Below are 22237 nucleotides of genomic sequence, written 5' to 3'. Positions count from 1 at the left end.
GGAACATGTTAGAGCATGCAGGTCATATTCTGATGTGGAGAATTAATGGTCAAATGTATACAGTGACAGTAGTTGTATAATGTGCGTATTTACAATGTACTGAGTAGTCTTGTTTTGTATATAGAGTATGAACCAGCTGTATCAGTATCTGCAGTCCATGTTGTGATATGTAGAAATATTGTGACTCATATTATTGTGTATCTGTTCATATTGATTAAGCTTACTCTTTTTGAATCTTGAGGTGATATGTAGAAATATTGCTACTTATATTATTGTGTATCTGTTCATATTGATGAAGCTTACTCTTTTTGAATCTTGAGACCAATGTGCTGTTATATATTAGACAAATAAAAAATTATGATATAAATATTTTGTAATGAAGGCATTTAATGCTAACTTCATGTTGACTTTGCAATATCCTTTGATCATATGTTTCATTTCAAATCCGTACATTGAAGGAATGTCTTTATACTTCGTCTATGTATTTTATTTTGTATTGACTACAGGTGTTTTGTTGAACATCTATGAGGAAGTATTCACAAAACGTTAACCCAACACAAGAAGTTTACATTCAGAACAAATCTTGTTCATTTACCTGATGTTTCTACTCATAGCTCAGAAGTCAAATATGCTCACATGATAATCAGTGAGAGTTACCCACATTGTGCACTTTTGTAGTATTTTTAATGATCTTTAATGATCAAACCTATATTAAAATGATAATCATTGAAACCTTTCCATATTGTAGACAATTATATTTTATTTCCAGCTGCTACGACTTTCTTAAAAGCAATCATGTCCTTGTTAAAAGATGTGCTTTGAGAGCGTGAGCGGTGAAAGAACCGTTTTAACGTTTACTGTATTGATTTTATAGTGCTTCTGGTCTAACATGACAGTTAGTAAAAGTGTGTTTTCACTTATTGCAAATATCGCCAAAACTGTTATAATTGCAACTGGCATCAGATAAAGAAGAATTATCTCTATAATACACGCAAGAAGCAAATAGTCTGATTCTGGTATTCCGATCTGAACAAAATAAAGGATATCCATACATGAAACATCTACCTTTTGGCTCATTCTTAAGCACATACATGTATTATTAAATGTTTGTTTTGCTACTTGCTAGGAGCTTTGCACATACAAGGGCTCTGGAATAAATTGAACTTCGCATTTTTCCGCCTCCGGCTTGTAGTGAGTAGCTATGCACAAATAGGAACGCCAGTGTTTGAAAGCAACGCTGCCACAAGCAGAAAGTAGTCGGCTAAGTAGGGTCCTGAACTCCTGACACTCCGATATCAACAATGATTAAGGAAAACAAATATTATGTGCTAAGAACAAAAACGCACATGTCAGTATCACACAGTTTTCTATGTCACAAATGACACAAATTTAGATGTTTAGCACAAGCACGTTAAGTAAGTTCTGAGCAAGCCTTTAAGTCCAAATTTACTCCAACATTTCCGCCGCCTCCGGGTTCACCTCTTCCAGGACGACCTTGAACACCTGACGTGCGTCTCCTCCCTTAGTTCCCACGGTGTCCAGCAGTGCGCGTGCGCGGTCCTGGGGCGTGGCGTTGGCCCTGATGACGTCACACTCCTCGGTGCTGAGAACCTCCGTGGCCTGCAGGTGGTCCAGGACCGGTTCCACGTGCCTCAGGGCCTGTACCAGCTCAGGACGGTGTCTAGTCAGCTGGTCTTCTTTGTCTTGTACCTCATCGGCCTGCCGTGTGGCCATCAGCATGTCTGCTGCACGGGCGTCAACCTCCCCCAGGACGGACTGGAACACCTGGACTGCGTCTTCTCCCTTCCTCCCCACGGTGTCCAGCAGTGCGCGTGCGCGATGCTGGGGCGTGGCGTTGGCCCTGATGACGTCACATTCCTCCACAGTCAGGATGTCACGTGCCTGCAGGTGGTCCAGGATTGGCTCCACGTGCCGCAAGGCCTGGACCAGTTCTGGGCGGTTCCTGGTGAGCGGGGTCTCCACGTACAGCAGGTCACTGACCTGTTCTGTGAACCCGAGGATGGGGTGGACGATTCTACCGCCCTCTGCTGCTGCCTTGCTGATCTCCTCCATGCCGTAGGAGTAGAATTCCTCCCTGTGTTCCTTCAGTGCACGAGCGCTGAGCACCTTCTCGACTGTGCCTGTCCCTGGGCTGCTTTCTTCCAGCACCTCAGCGATGATGTTCTCCAGCTGCTGCAGCATCTTGCCACACTGCTCCTTGTCACCCTGCACACTCCGGACACAGATGTTGACTGTACGGCCGTCCGGAGAGAGTTTGATCAGACCTTCCACATCCCCGTCCACACACTTGACACCATCTCTCCACAGCAGCGGGCGATTCTCCTGCTCCCTCATCAGGCGGGTCTGCACTCGGGGGAAGAACCCGGAGGAGAACATGTCAGTGGAGTCGGCACACTGGACTTGCTTCCCAAAGTAGACCACCTTTGGCTCAGGCGTTGGTTGCCACTTGTCAGCAGGCATGGTTTGTGTCAGCAGCCCTGGGAAGATGAAGGTCTGTCCGTCATAGGAGTGGCAGAGCTGGAACTCTTGCAGCAGAGTGATGAGGAGATCCACGTCAGCAACGTCTTGGAAGACGCGCTCGATCTCCTCCCTGGTGACGTAGTCTTCGCTTGTTCTCTCCGGGCGGGGAATGGGGAAGTTGACTGGTGCCATCATTGGACCGATGACGTCTGTGCAGAGCCAGTTGGGCTTCAGGACAATGATGGGATCAGAAGAACTCGGACAGATGAAGATGATCTGTAACACAATCTTGAGTCACAATCAGCATATTGAGTCAAATCCATTATTGCGCTTACATGCATGGGATATCATTTCATAAGTATGAGTCATTACAATATAAGACGCAACATCAACATCTTGTCCAATGGTTTACGTTTATGGAAGTGGGTTGGATCAAACTGGACAAGATAGCGTTAAGTAAAATGATTTGTCCGCATAAAACGATCTACGAGTTTTGTAGAAAATATTCTTGCGAACAGATCTCAACTTTTTCTTCAGTTTCAAGATTGAAGAACCAGCTATTCTTCTAACAGCTGAACAAGGAGGGGCAGCCTACCTCCCCGAGATGGTCCAGATACCGTGTAGACTCCCGTAGGAAGTCCTCATCCACATGTGGGTCGATCTCTTTGACTGCGTCCAGGTAGTCTGGCCACCTCAGTACAGGACACTTCGGGCTGCACTTCGTCTGGCACCAGCTGGGCAGCTGCTTCATGATTTTTGCGCACAGCTTGGGCATCTTCCGTTGGTGCTGTGCAATGTATAAAAAGAAATGAATCATTTTAGATTCTTCTTGAAATTAACGATGTACTTTGTAAGCCTCATATATTTGTTTGTATTGAGCATTATCGTGCATCAGCCGCTGTAGCCTATAATATTACAGACACTTACTTCCAACATGGCCGTCTTCATCTTAGCCAGCAGTTTCTTGAGTCGGTCCATCTCAGGTGTTCTGGTTTCCTTACAGTTCATCAGGAACACTTCGTCTGAGATACGGAGGTGGTCCTTGAACTCTGACGTCATTAGTTGCAAAAGTTGGGCAGCTCGGCGTTTCCCTACATGTTCGTATCAAATGGAACGTACGGTAGGCTATTAAATGTTGGGTCGTGTGGCGCAACGTCAGTGTGCGCGACTCGGAATCAAGAGGTCCTGGGTTCGAGTCCTGACCTGCCACCGATTTTTTGCCCTTGGGAAAGGCACTTTACACGACTTTCCCCACTAGACTCAAGTGAAAATGAGTATTTTCTGTCCAGTATTTGATTCTATGTGCGGGACGCAACACCAGGAACGGGACGCAGCAATGTTGCAATTTCAATAAATCAAATCAAATCAAATCAGTGCTTATTTTATTTTTATCTTATTCTATTTTATTTTATTTTGTTTATTTTATTTTATTTTATTTTATTGAAATTGCAACAATGCAATACACTTAGCACAGAGGTAGCTATTGCTGGTATTGTGTCCCGCACATAGAAACGAATACTGGACAGACAATACTAATTTCGCTTGAGTTAAGTGGGGAAAGTGGTGTAAAGTGCCTTTCCCATGGGCACAAGATCGGTGGCATGTCAGGACTCGAACCCGGGGCATCTTGGTTCCGAGTTGAGCACTCTGCCGCTACGCCACACGACCCCGCCACGTGTTGGTAGTTACGTGATTGAACTTTTTTGTGTAGCACAAGAAATAGTTCCCACCTAGATCTTTCGATCATCAGACTATTGTATTTACCTGTGTTGAGTGACACTTTGTCCGCATGGCTGGCCACTAAGATGACGTCAGGCTGGCGGTTTGGGTTGCAGGACTTGATGAAGCAAAGCCACCAGTGGACCTGCAGGGAAACATTTGATAATCGGTTCCCATATATTAGCTGCCTAGATGATATCAGAAAAGGTCGACATCATTTGTCAACATTGGCCTTGACTTTGACGCAAACTATGACTATGACACAGAACATAGGCAAATATGTCCTAAACGCCTTGCAACTTTGAATACTATAACGGTACATATCGTTTGTTCACGTGGCTGTTACTGTACCTGTTTTTCTTGTGTCTCGGTGTCGACCATGATGTTGTACAGGACAATGAAGATGGTGTTCTCTGCATCCATGAACATACTGTGGGTTACCGCGTACTCCGACTGCCCAGCAAAATCCCACAGGCTGACCTCCCCCACCCCTGGAATATGGAACGTCCCAACATCCACCCCTGGGGTGGGGTCGTGAGGCTCCTCGGCTGACGATGATTTTCTCCATGCTTGGAGCACAGCAGAGACGAGGCCCTGTTGGACAGCATTTGGTCATTAGTTCACACAAAATCTACATAGAAAATGCTAACATAACCGCATTCCTAGATCCTCTACAGCAAAGGATTTGCCATTTGCAACTTTGTACTTAGAAAAAAGTGAGGATGAATGTCATTTTGTAGTTGATTGTACATTATATAGAAATGAGACAGATTCCCTCTATACCTCTATAAAAGATAAGTTTTTTTCTGAAAAATTGTATTCCTTATGAAACTTGAATCATGTATCATTATTAGCTCCATATGTTCGTACATCTACAACAGCGAGAAGAAGTTGAAGCTGTAAATAGTAGATCACAGTAGTATACAAAGTTTAAGTATGATATGACTGTGATTAATTCTTGTTAAGTCATGGCCTGTAATTAGATTGAAAGGTGTTTTATTCATTCATTCATTCATTCATTCATTCATTCGGCTTAAATTTGCGTACTCTCTGTCTGGGGAATCTATTTCTTTTTATCATATCATCATGCATAAATTGACCTTGGTAAGGTTGAGAAGCAATGGAATGTGGAAGCTTTACGTACTCTTTTAAAGCTAATCTTCAGTGTGGACTTTCCCGTTCCCGCCATTCCAAACACGAACGTCTTACACCTGTCGATCTTCACTCCGCCAGACTTCTGCAGCAGCTCATGGTAGGACCTTTCTTGCACCGCGTCCTTGATTCAACAAAAAGAAACAAAATGTAAACAACGTATGGGGGTGTGACTTTCGAGCGTCGGCCTTTCTCAAGTATCAACCTCTAGCAGAACCTTAACACTTGTAAGGAGCAGAAAATTTGTTTTTACTATAAACAACATAAATTAACATTCCATTATAAGACTTATTTGTATGTAAAACAAACCATTTCATAAGTCAAGGGGAAGTTTGCTTACCTTCAGGACACGCCGAGTTTGTCGGTTGCCAAGGGTTAACGGAGTCTTCCCATTCTGTAAGTGCAGATGTGAGGGATGTGTTACACTCCCGGTATACACATGTACACATTTATATTGTTGAACGTTTTCTTTTAGTTTCGATGACGTACGTACACACGTACATTACAGTACATCAACCTCAATCATTGCAAATAGATGTTTTTGCATTTATAGGCCAATTTATAATGTGTAATCAGCATATGCGCAAATCATCAGTTCGGTACATACTTATATATAACATGTGAATAAATAAATGAATATCTATGTCTGAAACGATCTGTATAATTTGATCGTAAATTCACGATATTCAAACGAAATATAACTACTCTCAACTTGACGTTATAATTTATAGGTTTGCTTTGGTATAATCTGAATTGACCAAGTAAAACCGCGCGCCAGTCGATATGGAGCTTCGCAGTCGCGCGGCGGCGGCTGGTTATATATCACACCGTATGAATTGTGGCAATTATCATGCATTATCATATATAATACAATGCAATATAACATACATTTCCCTGCATGACTAATTTTCTCCATTGAACCTTGTATTTAACAAGTACTTTGCTTGTATCTAACAAGTAGAGAACTGGCGTGGAACGTATGATGTTGTTTCCATACACCGTTGTTTCCATCCAAGCTGAACTTTGCTTGTGTATTGATATAGCTCTGTAAATATTTAAAGTCACTCATCCAAATATCCAGTAAGGTCCGCCTGAAACATAAAAACCATACCACATTCCTGGCCGTCACGTCTGCCCCATGACGGATCAGAAGCTCACAAGTCCCGGTGTGGCCCCCACCAGCAGCCCAATGCAAAGGTGTGTTCTCGGCCTGTACAGGGAGGATTCGAGGAAGGTCAGGGTCAGTAGGGATGGATTCTTCACGGACAACAGACATCACATTATGTAAGAAACAGTATGTGGTGACGTACACGTACATTTCTCCTCATCAATATGAGGTTTGTGTATTAATAGTGGTCAATTTATACAAAGGTTTGTGCAATTATCCTTGTCACATAAATCATGTCATATATCAGATAACGATATATAATATACATTTGTCTAACTAAGTTGTTCCTATGGAAATTGTATCAGAAATCGATCCCAGAATGTACAAGCAAACTTTTCCTTTCTCTCATATAGCTATGAAAAGGACTGTGTATGCATGTAGTTCATATAGGACATAGCACTGTCAAGTTCCATATCCAAGTATCCAGAAACCAGTAAGGTCCGTCTGAAACATAAAAACATACCACATTCCTGGCCGTCACGTCTGCCCCATGACGAATCAGAAGCTCACAAGTCCCGGTGTGGCCCACATCAGCAGCCCAATGCAAAGGTGTGTCCTGGATCTGTACAGGGAGGAATGTCAGGGTCAGTAGTGATGGGTTCTTTACGGAAAACAGTTGTCACATTATATAAGAAACAGTATGGTGACGTACACGTACATTTCTCCTCAGCAATATGAGGTATTTGTGTTGATAGTAGCCAATTTATACAAAGGTTTGTGCAATTAGCCTTGCGACATAAATCATGTCATATATCAGATAACGATATATAATGTACATTTTTCTAACTAGGTTGTTCCTATGGAGATTGTATCACAAATCGATCCCAGAATGTACAAGCAAACTTCTCATTGGTCTTCCTTTCTCTCATAGCTATGGAAATAACTATGTGTACATGTAGTTAATATATAGCACTATAAAGTTCAATATTCAATTAAGCAGTATACAGTAAGGTCCGCCTGAAACATAAAAATCATACGTCATTCCTGGCCGTCACGTCTGCCCCATGACGAATCAGAAGCTCACAAGTCCCGGTGTGGCCTCCAGAAGCAGCATAATGCAAAGGTGTGTTCTGGATCTGTACAGGGAGGAATGCCAGGGTCAGTAGGGATGGATTCTTCACGGACAACAGTTATCACATTATGTAAGAAACAGTATGAGGTGACGTACACGTACATTTCTCCTCATCAATGTAAGGTTTGTGTATTAATAGTGGTCAATTTATACAAAGGTTTGTGCAATTATCCTTGTCGCATAAATCATGTCATATATCAGATAACGATATATGATATATTCATTTGTCTAACTATGTTGTTCCTATAGAGATTGTTTCACAAATCGACTCAGAATGTGCAAGCAAACTTCACATCGGTTTTCTTTTCTTTCATAGCTATAGAAATAACTGTGTAAACATGTTGTTCATATAGCACTGTAAAGGTCCATATCAAAGTAACGAGTAACCAGTAAGGTACGTTTGAAACATAAAAACCATACCACATTCCTGGCCGTCACGTCTGCCCCATGACGGATCAGAAGCTCACAAGTCCCGGTGCGGCCCCCACCAGCAGCCTTATGCAAAGGCGTGTTCTGGTTCTGTACAGGGAGGAATGCCAGGGTCAGCAGGGATGGGTTCTTCACGGACGACAGTTATCACATTATGTAAGAAACAGTATGTGGTGACGTACACGTACATTTCTCCTCATCAATATGAGGTTTGTGTATTAATAGTGGTCAATTTATACAAAGGTTTGTGCAATTATCCTTGTCACATAAATCATGTCATATATCAGATAACGATATATGATATACATTTTTCTAACTAAGTTGTTCCTATATGGAGATTGTATCACAAATCGATCCCAGAATGTACAAGCAAACTTCTCATTGGTCTTCCTTTCTCTCATAGCTATGGAAATAACTATGTGTACATGTAGTTCATAGAGCACTATAAAGTTCCATATCCAATTAAGCAGTATCCAGTAAGGTCCGTCTGAAACATAAAAAACCATACCTCATTCCTGGCCGTCACGTCTGCCCCATGACGAATCAGAAGCTCACAAGTCCCGGTGTGGCCCCCAGCAGCAGCATCATGCAAAGGCGTGTACTGCCACTGTACAGGGAGGAATGTCAGGGTCAGTTGGGATGGATTCTTCACGGACGACAGTTATCACATTATATAAGAAACAGTATGAGGTGACGTACACGTACATTTATTCTCAGCAATATTATATGAGGTTTGTGTGTTGATAGTGGCCAATTCATACAAAGGTTTGTACTATTAGCCTAGTCACATAAATCATGTCTTGTAACGCAATGTAATATGATATACGTTTGTATATCTATGTTGTTCCAATGAAGCTTGTATCCTGGTGATTTCCTCACGTTGATGGACCAATTTATGCATAAACTTTGTGCACTCAGCGACGCAGTACGAGGTGAAGTTCCGTCGATCACCAACAGGTCCAGGAATCTCCAGCTACACATTTGATATAAACCCACCATATCGTGACAGGTTCAAGTTTTTCATTTTATTTTATTTTACTCGTTAGAGCAAAAACAAGAGCTTAGTGCCACGTATGAGAGACAAACCTAAGTATTAAGTACAGATCCAGACGTATCAACTAGATTGATGAATAGTAAACTCAATTACCATAGGATAAGTCAAGGTAATGTTGTGCAATATGATATAGGATATAGCAGTGATCCAAACTACAATCACATTACAAGGGAATACGTGTGTGATATTAAAGAATGATAGTCGACTCAAAATACCGTCTTGCGTCTCTTCCTGCTGAGCTAAGTAGGACGGTAGCCTGACTAAAGGCGCGGTCACATTTCCCAACCCGGGGCCCGGCCGGGCAGTCGTTTGGAACGAAAATTATGATATGAGACAGCAAAACACAAAAAAAGTTTTAGAAAATTAACCTTGAGCACTATTTGTGAATACTCTTTGTACAAATTGTTTCTTTTTCGTTCACGCAAACAACCCGGCCGGGCCCCGGCTTGGAAATGTGACCGTGCCCTAAACAAGGTACACCCGACTGACCGACCCCGAGAAGGAAATTCAGTCTCAGTGGTAGTATAATATAATGAATCCTTGCACAAACGTTTTGCTTTAGTTTTATTACAACAAGGTGGTTAACAGTGCACGTGGTTTCGTCTATGATAGTGGACTAAATATATGTTAGACTACATCTAAATACCTGTTTCTGTAGGTGGGGTGCCATGGCATACGCATTCTTATGTGTGCAAAAAAAACAAGCCTTCCGCTTTCTAAACTTTGTATGACACCTCATGACTAATTTACTTCTTATCTATTTGAATTTTATAAAACATAATCTGAATGGTTAGAGAAACACCATAAGGGAACCATGAGTCACCCTGGCAGGGTTCAGGTCAGGAGAGCAGACAGAGCTATTTCTACTTACTCTGTCCCTCGCCTCCAGATCAGCGCCGTGTTTGATCAACAGTTCTGCTACTGCAGTCTGCCCGGACCTGCTGGCCACATGCAGGGATGTTCGCTCCTGGATAGAACAACAGTCGGGAAACAATAACCGGTTACCAAGCCACTCCACAAGCCATACATTCACTCAAAATGACACAACTTAACAACAGTTTTCTTACTGAAAGAAAATATGCAGGATGATATGTATGTAGTGTTCTTAGTTTTGTCCACATACCGCTTTTGTCCCGTTACCGGAGCGAGCCCTTTTATAATAGCTATATATAATACTTTAATAAATCAAATCAAACGAGAAGCATCACTCTTTTGTTATTAGTTTGCTTGACACCAACGGTTTACGATAGTTAGGTTTATTTTCCTTTTTAAATTAGACAATGTTCCTGATTGACTGTATCAGTGTGTGCTCATCATTCTCTGTTGCTTGCTTCGTTTTGCAACATTTAAACAATACAGCATACAAAGGTGCTATACTCGAGCAAAATGGCTATATATATATATATATCAACTAGTCTGGGTGCATTCCTCCGTCGTGTAATACCGCCGGCTCCCTATTGTCGCTGGCTCGGTGGGGTTATATATCAACGGCACCACTTAATGAATATTTACCTCCATGAAAAATGGAGGTATTGTTTTTGGCGGCGTCTGTGTGTGTGTGTGTGTGTCTGTGTGTGTGTCTGTGTGTGTTTCCGCAACTTTGTAGTCAGCATAACTTCATAACGCCTTTATGGATTGTTATGATATTTGGTATGCTGATAAGTCTTAGGAAGGCAAAGGTCAAGGTCAAATATGGGCCTCCTGGTGGATGACCTTGGTACTGCAGCAGAACTTCCGGTTTGAATGTCAGATGGAACATCAACAGATACTAATTATGCAAATGATGACCTAATTTGCATAATTAATGCAAAAAAATCTATGATTTCTCAATAGTGAATGATGGGAATGTCATACTTGTGACATGTTTAAGTTAATCAAAAGTTAACATCACGATGCATATATTATGTTAATGCAGAGGTCATTTGCGTAATTAAAGAAGAAATTTACATTTACATATGAAGCCCATATTTCATGGAGGTATGAGATCTCGGAACTCTTGTTGATATGTAAAACAGAAATGTGTAACGGGAATGTTTGATGTACAGAAACAGACGGGAACATCTTCGAATTAAAGTCTCTCTGTAACTTTGCACGAACAGTTTGCTTACCCAGATGCGCCATTCTCTCTTGGCCCTAACGTCCACCCCAGCGTCCAGTCCCCTCCTCACAGTCTGCACGTCACCTTCCTCCACAGCCGTGAAGAACGTGTCCAGGTCCATTTCCTCACTACCTGCAGGGGGCGACATGGAACAAATAATGTTTTGTATGTTTTGTTTATAGCATTTATCAAATAGCCATTCAACCAGAATATTTCTGAACAAATAAATGTCCTATGTTGTTTTCAGCAGCATTTGTTTTGTATATTTGTTTTATATCGAGAAACCACAGAGCTTCACGGATACATGTTCTCGTTGCCTCTTGTATATAAGTAATTAAATTACGCTAGTAGTACACACAAAGTTATAAATATCATTATGTAAAGCTCAAGTACAGTTAACACTAGGGTGTCTGAGATACAGATTTAAAGCAATCTCATTCAGCAGCATTAACTAAGTGCACTTACTCTGGTACTTTAGACTTAGAAGTAACGCGATAATTTTCGGAGTTTTATTGCGGAGATTTACGATTGAATTTCCCTATATCGAATTCCTTCGAGTGAATAGAAAAAAAGTTGACTACCTTCTGAGATTTATCATTATATTTCACAGATCAGATGGCCGTGCAGATTATCAGTCATTGCACTAGTCTTACGGCCAGACATGTAAACACAGTCTAACTGGTAAATATGATCGGACAACAGCACCTTTAGACTGGCTACCTTATAAGCCTTTGTGGCTTGTTATCAATTACCTCTATGAAAAATGAAGGTATTGTTTTTGGCGCGTCTGTGTGTGTGTCTGTGTGTGTGTGTATGTGTATGTGTGTGTTTGTGTTTCCGCACATTTGTAGTCAGCATAACTTCGGAACGCCTTTATGGATTGTGAGGATATTTGGTATGTTGGTAGATCGTAGAAAAACAAAGGTCAAGGTCAAATATGGGCCTCCTGGAGGCTGACCTTGGCACTGCATCAGAGCTTCAGAGCTACCTACATACCAAAAATCATGACAATCCATCCATCGGTTCTTAAGTTATTCTCCTTTAAACATTTTTCAACAAATGCCCCTGCAGTTCCAGAGCAAGCAGCTAGGGAGCTTAAACTCATGTCACTTTATCCCCAGCACAAGAGCTATACAATTGGTATCTGTTAAATTTCCTCTGTCATAACGCACAAGTGCATTGAAGCTATATCATAGAATTAGGTAACAATACCTTCATTGTCATGGAAGAAACATACCATCCTTTTTAATAATGTAATTAACCATTACATAATTAGTAAGTACTAAGCTACAAGTTCCTGTATGTATATATGTACGAACTACCGTTTAGATTTAGTTTCTAAACACGTTATCTCCACTCCCTATAGACGGAAATGTATGTTCTTTTGAGCGAAAAAAATACCTTTTGAGATAGTCTTCCGGGCCCGGCTACCTATACTGACATGTAATCACAGCATGTCTGGGCTGATTTAATTGTATGTTGCTAAAATTCCCAGTTTGGGTCACAACGTACTGTTTTCTATATGTTCTCAAGGTTCCCCTTTGTTCACAACAGACGCCTGCTATACTTATACGCTACAGTAGTAATCAAAATGGATTACCAACTAGCGTGCCGAATAAATAGAGTCAAACTAGAGTCCAACTAGCGTGCCGAAACGATGTCCTTCATAACACCTTAATTAATATGCTTAAAAACAAAGTCACAAAAGTTAATGTTTTCTTGTCCACACATCCACAACAAGAACGCTGCTAACCGCCGTTATGGTAGATTGCCTTGAAAACATCAGGTGTACTTCCTATAACTTTGTAATCAATGAGTCACTTAGACATGTCAACCCCCGAAATTTTTCACCCTACCTGCAGCTATAGTGGATCAGACAGTTGTTTCTGGGATCCCTGGTGCTGGTGAAACCTCTAACTTGAACCAGAAGAGCAAACGTCCCAACATGGCGGACAGCCGCGTACCACCTTGGCAGGAAACAATGACGTCATTGTACCGATGACAGGACGTGGGGCAAACAGGTGTAACCGAACACCGCGACCTTCTGTTACCTGTTCCGTGTTGGTGGTCCATTGAACCGTAAACCCAGGTGTAATACGTGCTGTTACCAAATGTCGTGGTGGGTCAGGCAACTGTTCGTGCGATTCCCTGTGTGGTATTGCTTAACCGATAGCGTGACCAAACTATTACAAGGAACGGATCAAGTTTGAATGTATTGAATTTAGTAAGAGATCCACGAACCAAGGTTCCAGCATTGCTGACTATCGCACCACTAAGCATGCACAGTTGCGCCAGATTGAAGACTTTGTATTCGTGTCATTTGGTAAACTTAAACCTCCACATTTAATGCAGGTTTCAACATTTGGTTTATTTTTTTAATGTTGTTGCTTAGCTTTGTTTTGCATTTCTTTCTCAATTACGCAAATAAGTCAGAAGTACAAAAATGACTTGGAATTTCCCTTGTTTATGGCTAGTACTCATTGTGTCTCACGCTATAAGCATCATTCGCATATCATCATTTTACTATGCCATTATTGGATTTGCCACTCGTGCCGCGCAGCCAAAGTCCTTGATAGAAGAAAAACAGATTGCAGGAGGCATTTCTACTCTGTAATAGATAATGTCATCTTATATGAGAATCACTGAATATTGATAACACGTACCGTTTTACATTGCAATTGGAATGTACCCAGTCAAATCATTTATACATAGTCCAGAAGGAAATACCTAGCCCACCTTTTGATCATTTATGGTACGATTCGGAAAGTTACAGGTGCGACAAAGTGGTTATATGGGCCTTCATGGATATGATAGTAGGCAAATAGACATATATTTAGATGTGAAATAAAGCAGCACAACTATAATATCACTGGTCTAACGTACGGCAAAATTAGAAAAAAGTTCTATCTGCATAATAGACTGTTCCGCTTACGCCTCAAAAAGTTGATTTCCCATCCTTTGTGACAGAGTTACTTGACAGCAGAACAGCCGATTGCAAAAGACATCTAAACAATGTAAAATACGATGATGCCATATGTGACAATCATTGCACATTGATAACACGTTCCAATGTTTCATGGCAATGTACCTACTCAAATCATGTAAGCATAGTCCCGGAGGAGAAACCATGCCAACACTTTACCTGCTAGTAGCTACCGAGTACCAGAAAATCATACATTGATGTCTCCTGAGCATCTAAGGTACGATGGGTTAAGATCCAGGCGGGAAAAGTGGTTTTATAGGCCTTTATAAAAAACAGGAAAAGACAATTACTTTAAAGAGAGATATAAAATAAAAAGCATAATTCTGTTTATTACTTGTCTAACTGACGTCAAATTTAGAGAAAATTTCTATCTCTAGTAGACTGCCCAGTCCCTTGCGCAAAGAAGTACAGAAATGGCCTTGAATTGCACAAGTTTATTACTAGTACAATGTATATGGTTATCCGGTATACGTAATGCTAGCTATAAGCATTATTCGCATATTATCATTTTACTGTGGCATTATTGCATGTTCCCCTTATGTCCCACGCTAATGATGATTCCTGTTAATGCCTCAAAATGTCGGGAAGCAGATTTCCCGTTCTTTGTGGCCAATACACTTACATGATAGCAAAACAGCAGATTGCAAAAGATATTTATACAATGTAATTGATGATGTCATAGATTTCAATCATCACAGGTCCCATTGTTACATTAAATGTACTCAGTCAAATTATTTATACAGGATTGCATTATGAAAAGATCAGTAGTTAATATACATTCATTCAGTTCTCAGCAGCTGTCTCTTTACTCCAGTCGTTTAGTAATAATGTTAAGTTGGAGCAGATGCAAAGAATCGCCAGAAACTTTTTTCGACGTCAAGTTTAAGAATTAAAAAGAAACAGAGGTTTTTCAGTAACTTCAGCCTAACGAACTGCTATTTACCTTCTTATTGCAGTGAGTAGCTTTGCACACAAAATTAAAACAGTATCCATGCCACAACAGAAAAGGCAATGTCTGACTGTAACACAGTCACAAGGTAGTGGCACTAATTTGCAGAAAGAAGTAGGATCCTGAACTCCTGACAATCAAATATTGAAAAAAAGTCGGAAACAAATATCATGTTCCAAAAACTAAACACATGCATGTCAGTATTACCCAGTTTTCTATGTCACATGTGACACAAATGTAGATGTTTGTCACTAGCACGTTAAGTAAGTTCAAGTCCTTCAAGTTTACTCCATCATTTCCGCCGCCTCCGGGTGCACCTCTTCCAGGACGACCTTGAACACCTGACGCGCGTCTCCTCCCTTAGTTCCCACGATGTCCAGCAGTGCGCGTGCGCGGTCCTGGGGCGTGCCTTTGGCCCTGATGACGTCACACTCCTCGGTGCTGAGGACCTCCATGACCTGCAGGTGGTCCAGGACCGGTTCCACGTGCCTCAAAGCCTGCACCAGCTCAGGACGGTGTCTGGTCAGATGGTCCTCTCTGTCCTGTACCTCATCAGCCTGCCGTGTGGCCATGAGCATGTCTGCTGCACGGGCGTCAACCTCCCCCAGGACGGACTGGAACACCCGGAGTGCGTCTTCTCCCTTCCTCCCCACGGTGTCCAGCAGCGCACGTGCGCGGTCCTGGGGCGTGGCGTTGGCCCTGATGACGTCACATTCCTCCACAGTCAGGATGTCACGTGCCTGCAAGTGGTCCAGGATTGGCTCCACGTGCCGCAAGGCCTGGACCAGTTCTGGGCGGTTCCTGGTGAGCGGGGTCTCCACGTACAGCAGGTCACTGACCTGTTCTGTGAACCCGAGGATGGGGTGGACGATTCTACCGCCCTCGGCTGCTGCCTTGCTGATCTCCTCCATGCCGTAGGAGTAGAATTCCTCCCTGTGTTCCTTCAGTGCACGAGCGCTGAGCACCTTCTCGACCGTGCCTGTTCCTGGGCTGCTTTCTTCCAGCACCTCAGCGATGATGTTCTCCAGCTGCTGCAGCATCTTGCCACACTGCTCCTTGTCACCTTGTACACTCCGGACACAGATGTTGACTGTACGGCCGTCCGGAGAGAGTTTGATCAGACCTTCCACATCCCCGTCCACACACTTGGCGCCATCTCTCCACAGCCGCGGGCGATTCTCCTGCTCTCTCATCAGGCGGGTCTGCACTTGGGGGAAGAACCCGGAGGAGAACATGTCAGTGGAGTCGGCACACTGGACTTGCTTCCCGAAGTAGACCACCTTTGGCTCATGTGCAGATGTTGGTTGCCACTTGTCAGCAGGCATGGTTTGCGTCAGCAGCCCTGGGAAGATGAAGGTCTGTCCGTCATAGGAGTGGCAGAGCTGGAACTCTTGCAGCAGAGTGATGAGGAGATCCACGTCAGCAACGTCTTGGAAAACGCGCTTGATCTCCTCCCTGGTGACGTAGTCTTCGCTCGTTCCCTCCAGGCGGGGAATGGGGAAGTTGACCGGTGCCATCATTGGACCGATGACGTCTGTGCAGAGCCAGTTGGGCTTCAGGACAATGATGGGATCAGAAGAACTCGGACAGATGAAAATGATCTGTAACACAATCTTGAGTCACAATCAGCATATTAAGTCAAATCCATTAGTGCGCTTTCATGTATGGGATATCATTTCGTAAGTATTAGTCATTACAATATAAGCCGCAACATCAACATCGAGTCCAATTGTTTATGGAAGTGGTTGGAGCAAACTGGACAAGATAGTGCGTAGTGAAATAATTTGGGGGCATATCGATCTACGAGTTATGTGGAAAATATTCTTGCGAACAGATCTCAACTTTTTCTTCAGTTTCAAGATTGAAGAACCAGCTATTCTTCTAACAGCTGAACATAACAAGGAGGGGCAGCCTACCTCCCCGAGATGGTCCAGATACCGTGTAGACTCCCGCAGGAAGTCCTCATCCACATGAGGGTCGATCTCTTTGACTGCGTCCAGGTAGCCTGGCCACCTCAGGACAGGACACTTCGGGCTGCACTTCTTCTGGCACCAGCTGGGCAGCTGCTTGGTGATTTCTGCGCACAGCTTGGGCATCTTCCGTTGGTGCTGTGCAATTTGTAAATGCAAATAAACCATTTTAATGGTGGGTGTACTTTATCATCATGTTTCTAAAAGCCTCACATATTTGTTTTATATTTGACCATTTTCATATATCAGCCACTATAGCCTTATTGCAGATACTTACCTCCAACATACTCGTTTTCATCTTAGCGAGCAGTTTCTTCAGTCGGTCCATCTCAGGTGTTCTGGTCTCCTTACAGTTCATCAGGATCACTTCGTCTGAGATACGGAGGTGATCGTTGAACTCTGACGTCATTAGCTGCAGAAGTTGGGCAGCTCGGCGTTTTCCTAAATGTTTATATCAAAGCGGAACGTTGCAACAAAAGTTAAAACCTGTATTAGTTTCATTTCTGTCATGACAAACCCATTACAACGATCCCTCTGCTGAGGAGCATGTGTAGAACACCAGTTTCTAGAAGATTGCTTTCCTATGCCCTTACAGACAATTCTATTTACCTGTGTTGGGTGACACTTTGTCTCCATGGCTGGCCACTAAGATGACGTCAGGCTGCCGGTTTGGGTTGCAGGACTTGATGAAGCAAAGCCACCAGTGAACCTGCAGGGAAACATTTGATAATCGATTCCCATATCATAGCTGCCTAGATGATGTCAGAAAAGGTCGACAACATTTGTAAATCGGCCTTGACTTTGACGCAGACTATGACACAGAACATAGGCAAATACATGTATGTCAAACATAAAAAGGTTCTAAATGCGTTGCAACTTTGAATACTATAACGGTACATATCGTTTGTTCTCGTGGCTGTAAATGTACCTGCTTTTCTTGTGTCTCAGTGTCGTGCTCGATGTTGTACAGCACAATGAAGATGGTGTTCTCTGCATCCATGAACATACTGTGGGTCACCGCGTACTCCGACTGACCAGCAAAATCCCACAGGCTGACCTCCCCCACCCCCGGAATATGGAACGTCCCAACATCCACCCCTGGGGTGGGGTCGTGAGGCTCCTCGGCTGACGATGATTTACTCCATGCTTGGAGCAAAGCAGGAACGAGGCCCTGTTGGACAGCATTTAGTCATTAGTTCTCACAAATTCCAAATTGAAAAGGCAGAAATAACCGCATTCTTAGATCCTCTACAACAAATGATTTGCCAACTTTGTAATTTAGAAAAAAATTGAGGATGAGTGTCATTTTGTAGTAGATTGCACATAATATAGCACTACTTATATGAAAGATAAGTTGTCAGAAAATTTCATATTCCTTATGAAACTTGAACCATGTATATGTATCATTAGCTCCATATGTTCGTACATCTACAACAGCGAGAAGAAATTGAAGCTGTAAATAGTAGATCAGAATAGTCTACAAAGTTTAAGTAAGATATGACTGTAATCAATTCTTGTTAGGACATGACCTGTAATTAGATTGGACGAGCGCAAACGTACAAGAAAGGTATTTTATTCATTCATTCATTCATTATAATTGCTTAAACTTTGCCTACTCTCTAAATAGGGAATCTAGTATTTATTTCTTTTTATCACATCATCATGCATAAAGTGACCTTGGTAAGATTGAGGAAGCAAGGGGGCTTTTACGTACTCTTATCAGACTTATCTTCAGTGTTGACTTTCCCGTTCCCGCCATCCCAAACACGAACGTCTTACACCTGTCGGTCTTCACTCCGCCAGACTTCTGCAGCAGCTCGTGGAACGACCTTTCCTGCACCGCGTCCTTGATTCCGAAAGGAAACAAAATGCAAACAATGGGGTGTAACCTCTAGCAGAACCTTAAAGTTAATAATGAAAGGAGCAGAAAATGATTAGCCTTGATCCAGCCTTGTTAGCTTGGGGAGCAGACTAAAGCTAACAAGGCTGGACTCCAGGCTAGAAAATGATACCAACTTGTTTTCACTATAATGAACATTCAATCATGAGACTTGTTTGGATCTTTATGTAAAACAAAACGTCCATAAGTCAACGGGAAGTTTGCCTACCTTCAGTTTACGCCGAGTCTGTGGATTGACAATACTTAACGGAGTCTTCCCATCCTGTAAGTGCAATGTGGCGTGCACGTGAGGTATTGCGTTACACTTACACTCCCGGTCTACACGTATACACTTTATATTGTTGAACGCTTTTTTAGTTTTGTAACGGTTTTTGTTTTGTTTGTTTCTAGTTACGGTACACCCCCCTCAATTATTGCAAATAGATTTGTTTTTGCATTTATAGGCCAATTTATGCATAGGTCTGTGTAATCAGCATTATGGGCACATAATCAGTTCAGTACACACACACACACCCATATATGTACTTGACTTTCCCACCAGACTGTTCCCACCAGGTTGGTACAATCTGAATTGACCGACAAGTAAAACCGTCAGTCGATATATATAAAACAGGAGCTTCGCAGTCACGCGACTGCGGTTGGCTATATCACACCGTATGAATATTGTGGCAAATCATCCCTCATCATATATCATACAATGCAATATAACATAACATTTCTCTAACTTGTTCTATTGAAGCAGCTTAGCTTGTCTTTACCAGATACTTGTAGAAAAGGGGCGTGGAACGTACTTATTATGGCTGTTTCTAGTAAAAATAGATAAAGAAACGTGTGTGCACAAATTGATTCCAGCTCATTGAATCACGAGCAAACTTCACCTTGTTTTTCCTTCCTCTCATAGCTATGGAAATAACTATGTGTACATGTAGTTAACATAGCACTATAAAGTTCCATATCCAATTAAGCAGTATCCAGTAAGGTCCGACTGAAACAAAAACCATACCTCATTCCTGGCCGTCACGTCTGCCCCATGACGAATCAGAAGCTCATTAGTCCCGGTGTGACCCCCAGCAGCAGCATCATGCAAAGGTGTGTTCTGGTCCTGCCCAGGGAGGAATATCAGGGTCAGTAGGGATGGGATCAACACGGACAACAGTTATCACATTATATAAGAAACAGTATGTGGTGACGTACACGTACATTTATTCTCATCAATATGAGGTTTGTGTATTAATAGTGGTCAATTTATACAAAGGTTTGTGCAATTAGCCCTGTCGCATAAATTACGTCATATATCAGATAACGATATATGATATACATTTGTCTAACTAAGTTGTCCCTATGGAAATTGTATCACAAATCGATCCCAGAATGTACAAACAAACTTCTCATTGGTCTTCCTTTCTCTCATAGCTATGGAAATAACTATGTGTACATGTGTGCATAACTATAGCACTATATGAAGTTCCATATCCAATTAAGCAGTAACCAGTAAGGTCCGTCTGAAACATAAAAACCATACCTTATCCCTCGCCGTGACGTCTGCCCCATGACGGATCAGAAGCTCACAAGTCCCGGTGTGGCCCCGAAGAGCAGCCCAATGCAAAGGTGTGTTCTGGTACTGTACAGGGAGGAATATCAGGGTCAGCAGGGATGGATTCCTCACGAACGACAGATATCACATTATGTCAGAAACAGTATGAGGTGACGTACACGTACATTTCTCCTCATCAATATGAGGTTTGTGTATTAATAGTGGTCAATTTCTAGAAATTTGTGCAATTAGCCTTGTCGCATAAATTATGTCATATATCAGATAACGATACATAATATACATTTTTCTAACTAGGTTGTTCCTACAGGGATTGTATCACAACTGATCGATCCCAGAATGTGCAAACAAACTTCATATCGGTTTTCCTTTCTCTCATAGCTATGGAAATAACTATGTGTACATGTAGTTCATATAGCACTGTAAAGTTCCATATCCAAGTAACCAGTATTACCCAGTAAGGTCCGTCCGAAACATAAAAACCATACCTCATTCCTCGCCGTCACGGCTTCTGCCCCATGACGGATCAGAAGCTCACAAGTCCCGGTGTGGCCCTTTTCAGCAGCCCTATGCAAAGGTGTGTCCTGGTCCTGTACAGGGAGGAATGTCAGGGTCAGTTGGGATGGGTTCATCACGGACAACAGTTATCACATTATATAAGAAACAGTATGTGGTGACGTACACGTACATTTCTCCTAATCAATATAAGGTTTGTGTTAATAGTGGTCAATTTATACTATATATTTTTTTCCTCAGCAGTATCAGGTTTGTGTGTTGATAGTTGCCAATTTATACAAAGGTTTGTGCGATTAGCCTTGTTGCATGAATCATGTCATATATCAGATAACGATATATGATATACATTTGTCTAACTAAGTTGTTCCTATGGACATTGTATCACAAATCAATCCCAGAATATGCAAGCAAACTTCTCATTGGTCTTCCTTTCTCTCATAGCTATGGAAATAACTATGTGTACATGTGTGCATAACTATAGCACTATGAAGTTCCATATCCAACTAGAATTCCGAGACTTCATACCTCCATGAAATATGATCTTGATATGTAAATGTAAATTTCTTCTTTAATTGTGCAAATGACCTCTGCATTAACATGATATATGCATCGTGATGTATGTTAAATTTTGATTAACTTACAGATGTCTCATCATTCACCATTACGAAACCATAGAATTTTCGCATTAATTATGCAAATTAGGTCATCATTTGCATAATTAGTATCTGTTGAAGTTCCGCCTGCCATAGGTTACATACATTACATGTATGTAAGTAGTATAATGTAAAACACTGTACTTATAGAATTTCCTCATTAATTATGCAAATAAAGTCCTCATTTGCATAATTTGCATTCAATTATGTACATCTCTCTCTCAGCTACCTACACACCAAAAATAATGAAAATATGTTGTTCCTGTCTGGACTTATTGGCTTTTAAACATTTCGCCAGAAAGTGCCCTGCAGTTCCAGAACAAGTCGCTAGGGGGCCCAAACTCATAAGACTTCTTCCCCAGCACGAGAGCTAACTTCCATCAAAATTTCATGACCCTAGCATGTCCAGATCGCGAGATATCGTAAAACACTGTAATTATAGAATTTCCTCATTAATTATGCAAATAAAGTCCTCATTTGCATAATTTGCATTCAATTATGTACATCTCTCTCTCAGCTACCTACACACCAAAAATAATGA

The 22237-nt window shown here is 41.9% G+C and overlaps 2 protein-coding genes across 3 annotated transcripts in view; both read right to left on the bottom strand.

The window, feature by feature from the left end:
• Nucleotides 1-411: 411 nt before the first annotated feature.
• LOC109480482 (death-associated protein kinase 1-like) lies at nt 412-19226 on the bottom strand. Of its 2 annotated transcripts, XM_019782680.1 has the most exons (12): nt 13030-13138; nt 11184-11305; nt 9947-10042; nt 7498-7596; nt 6984-7076; nt 6464-6562; nt 5341-5476; nt 4552-4721; nt 4246-4345; nt 3409-3572; nt 3077-3268; nt 412-2757 (listed from the first exon to the last, which is right to left on the bottom strand). In XM_019782680.1, the coding sequence occupies exons 2-12, from the start codon at nt 11292-11294 to the stop codon at nt 1447-1449; spliced, it is 2571 nt and encodes an 856-aa protein (XP_019638239.1). In that variant the 5' UTR covers nt 11295-11305; nt 13030-13138; the 3' UTR covers nt 412-1446. The 2 variants fall into 2 exon arrangements, with proteins under 2 accessions (XP_019638239.1, XP_019638238.1); XM_019782679.1 differs by lacking the exons at nt 6464-6562; nt 6984-7076; nt 7498-7596; ... (1 more) ...; nt 11184-11305; nt 13030-13138 and adding an exon at nt 19184-19226 and having other exon boundaries at nt 4552-4794; nt 5345-5476.
• LOC109480419 (death-associated protein kinase 1-like) overlaps nt 14623-22237 on the bottom strand; it is a 14248-nt gene continuing 6633 nt past the window's right edge. Inside the window, exons 7-15 of the mRNA XM_019782609.1 lie at nt 21016-21117; nt 20498-20596; nt 19979-20077; nt 18790-18921; nt 18004-18246; nt 17685-17784; nt 17353-17516; nt 17022-17213; nt 14623-16706 (exon numbers count right to left, since the gene is read on the bottom strand). Coding sequence (XP_019638168.1) covers nt 15390-16706; nt 17022-17213; nt 17353-17516; nt 17685-17784; nt 18004-18246; nt 18790-18921; nt 19979-20077; nt 20498-20596; nt 21016-21117 — 2448 coding nt within the window. The 3' untranslated portion in view covers nt 14623-15389. The remainder of the gene's footprint in view (nt 16707-17021; nt 17214-17352; nt 17517-17684; nt 17785-18003; nt 18247-18789; nt 18922-19978; nt 20078-20497; nt 20597-21015; nt 21118-22237) is intronic.

Source organism: Branchiostoma belcheri, unplaced genomic scaffold (genome assembly GCF_001625305.1).
Source record: "Branchiostoma belcheri isolate BF01 breed outbred unplaced genomic scaffold, Haploidv18h27 scaffold51, whole genome shotgun sequence".
NCBI classification, from domain to species: domain Eukaryota; kingdom Metazoa; phylum Chordata; class Leptocardii; order Amphioxiformes; family Branchiostomatidae; genus Branchiostoma; species Branchiostoma belcheri.
Note: the sequence above shows the minus strand (reverse complement) of the source record. Positions and strands in the feature narration are given on the sequence as shown.

Excerpts from the sequence above, each read along its gene's own strand:
- LOC109480482 (XM_019782680.1), bottom strand. The coding sequence starts at position 11,294 with ATGGACCTGGACACGTTCTTCACGGCTGTGGAGGAAGGTGACGTGCAG. Across the intron at positions 7,077-7,497 it reads ACGTGACGGCCAGGAATGAC|GACACACCTTTGCATTGGGC; the intron begins GTATGATTTTTA and ends GTACAGATCCAG. Across the intron at positions 6,563-6,983 it reads ACGTGACGGCCAGGAATGTG|GCCGAGAACACACCTTTGCA; the intron begins GTATGTTTTTAT and ends CTCCCTGTACAG.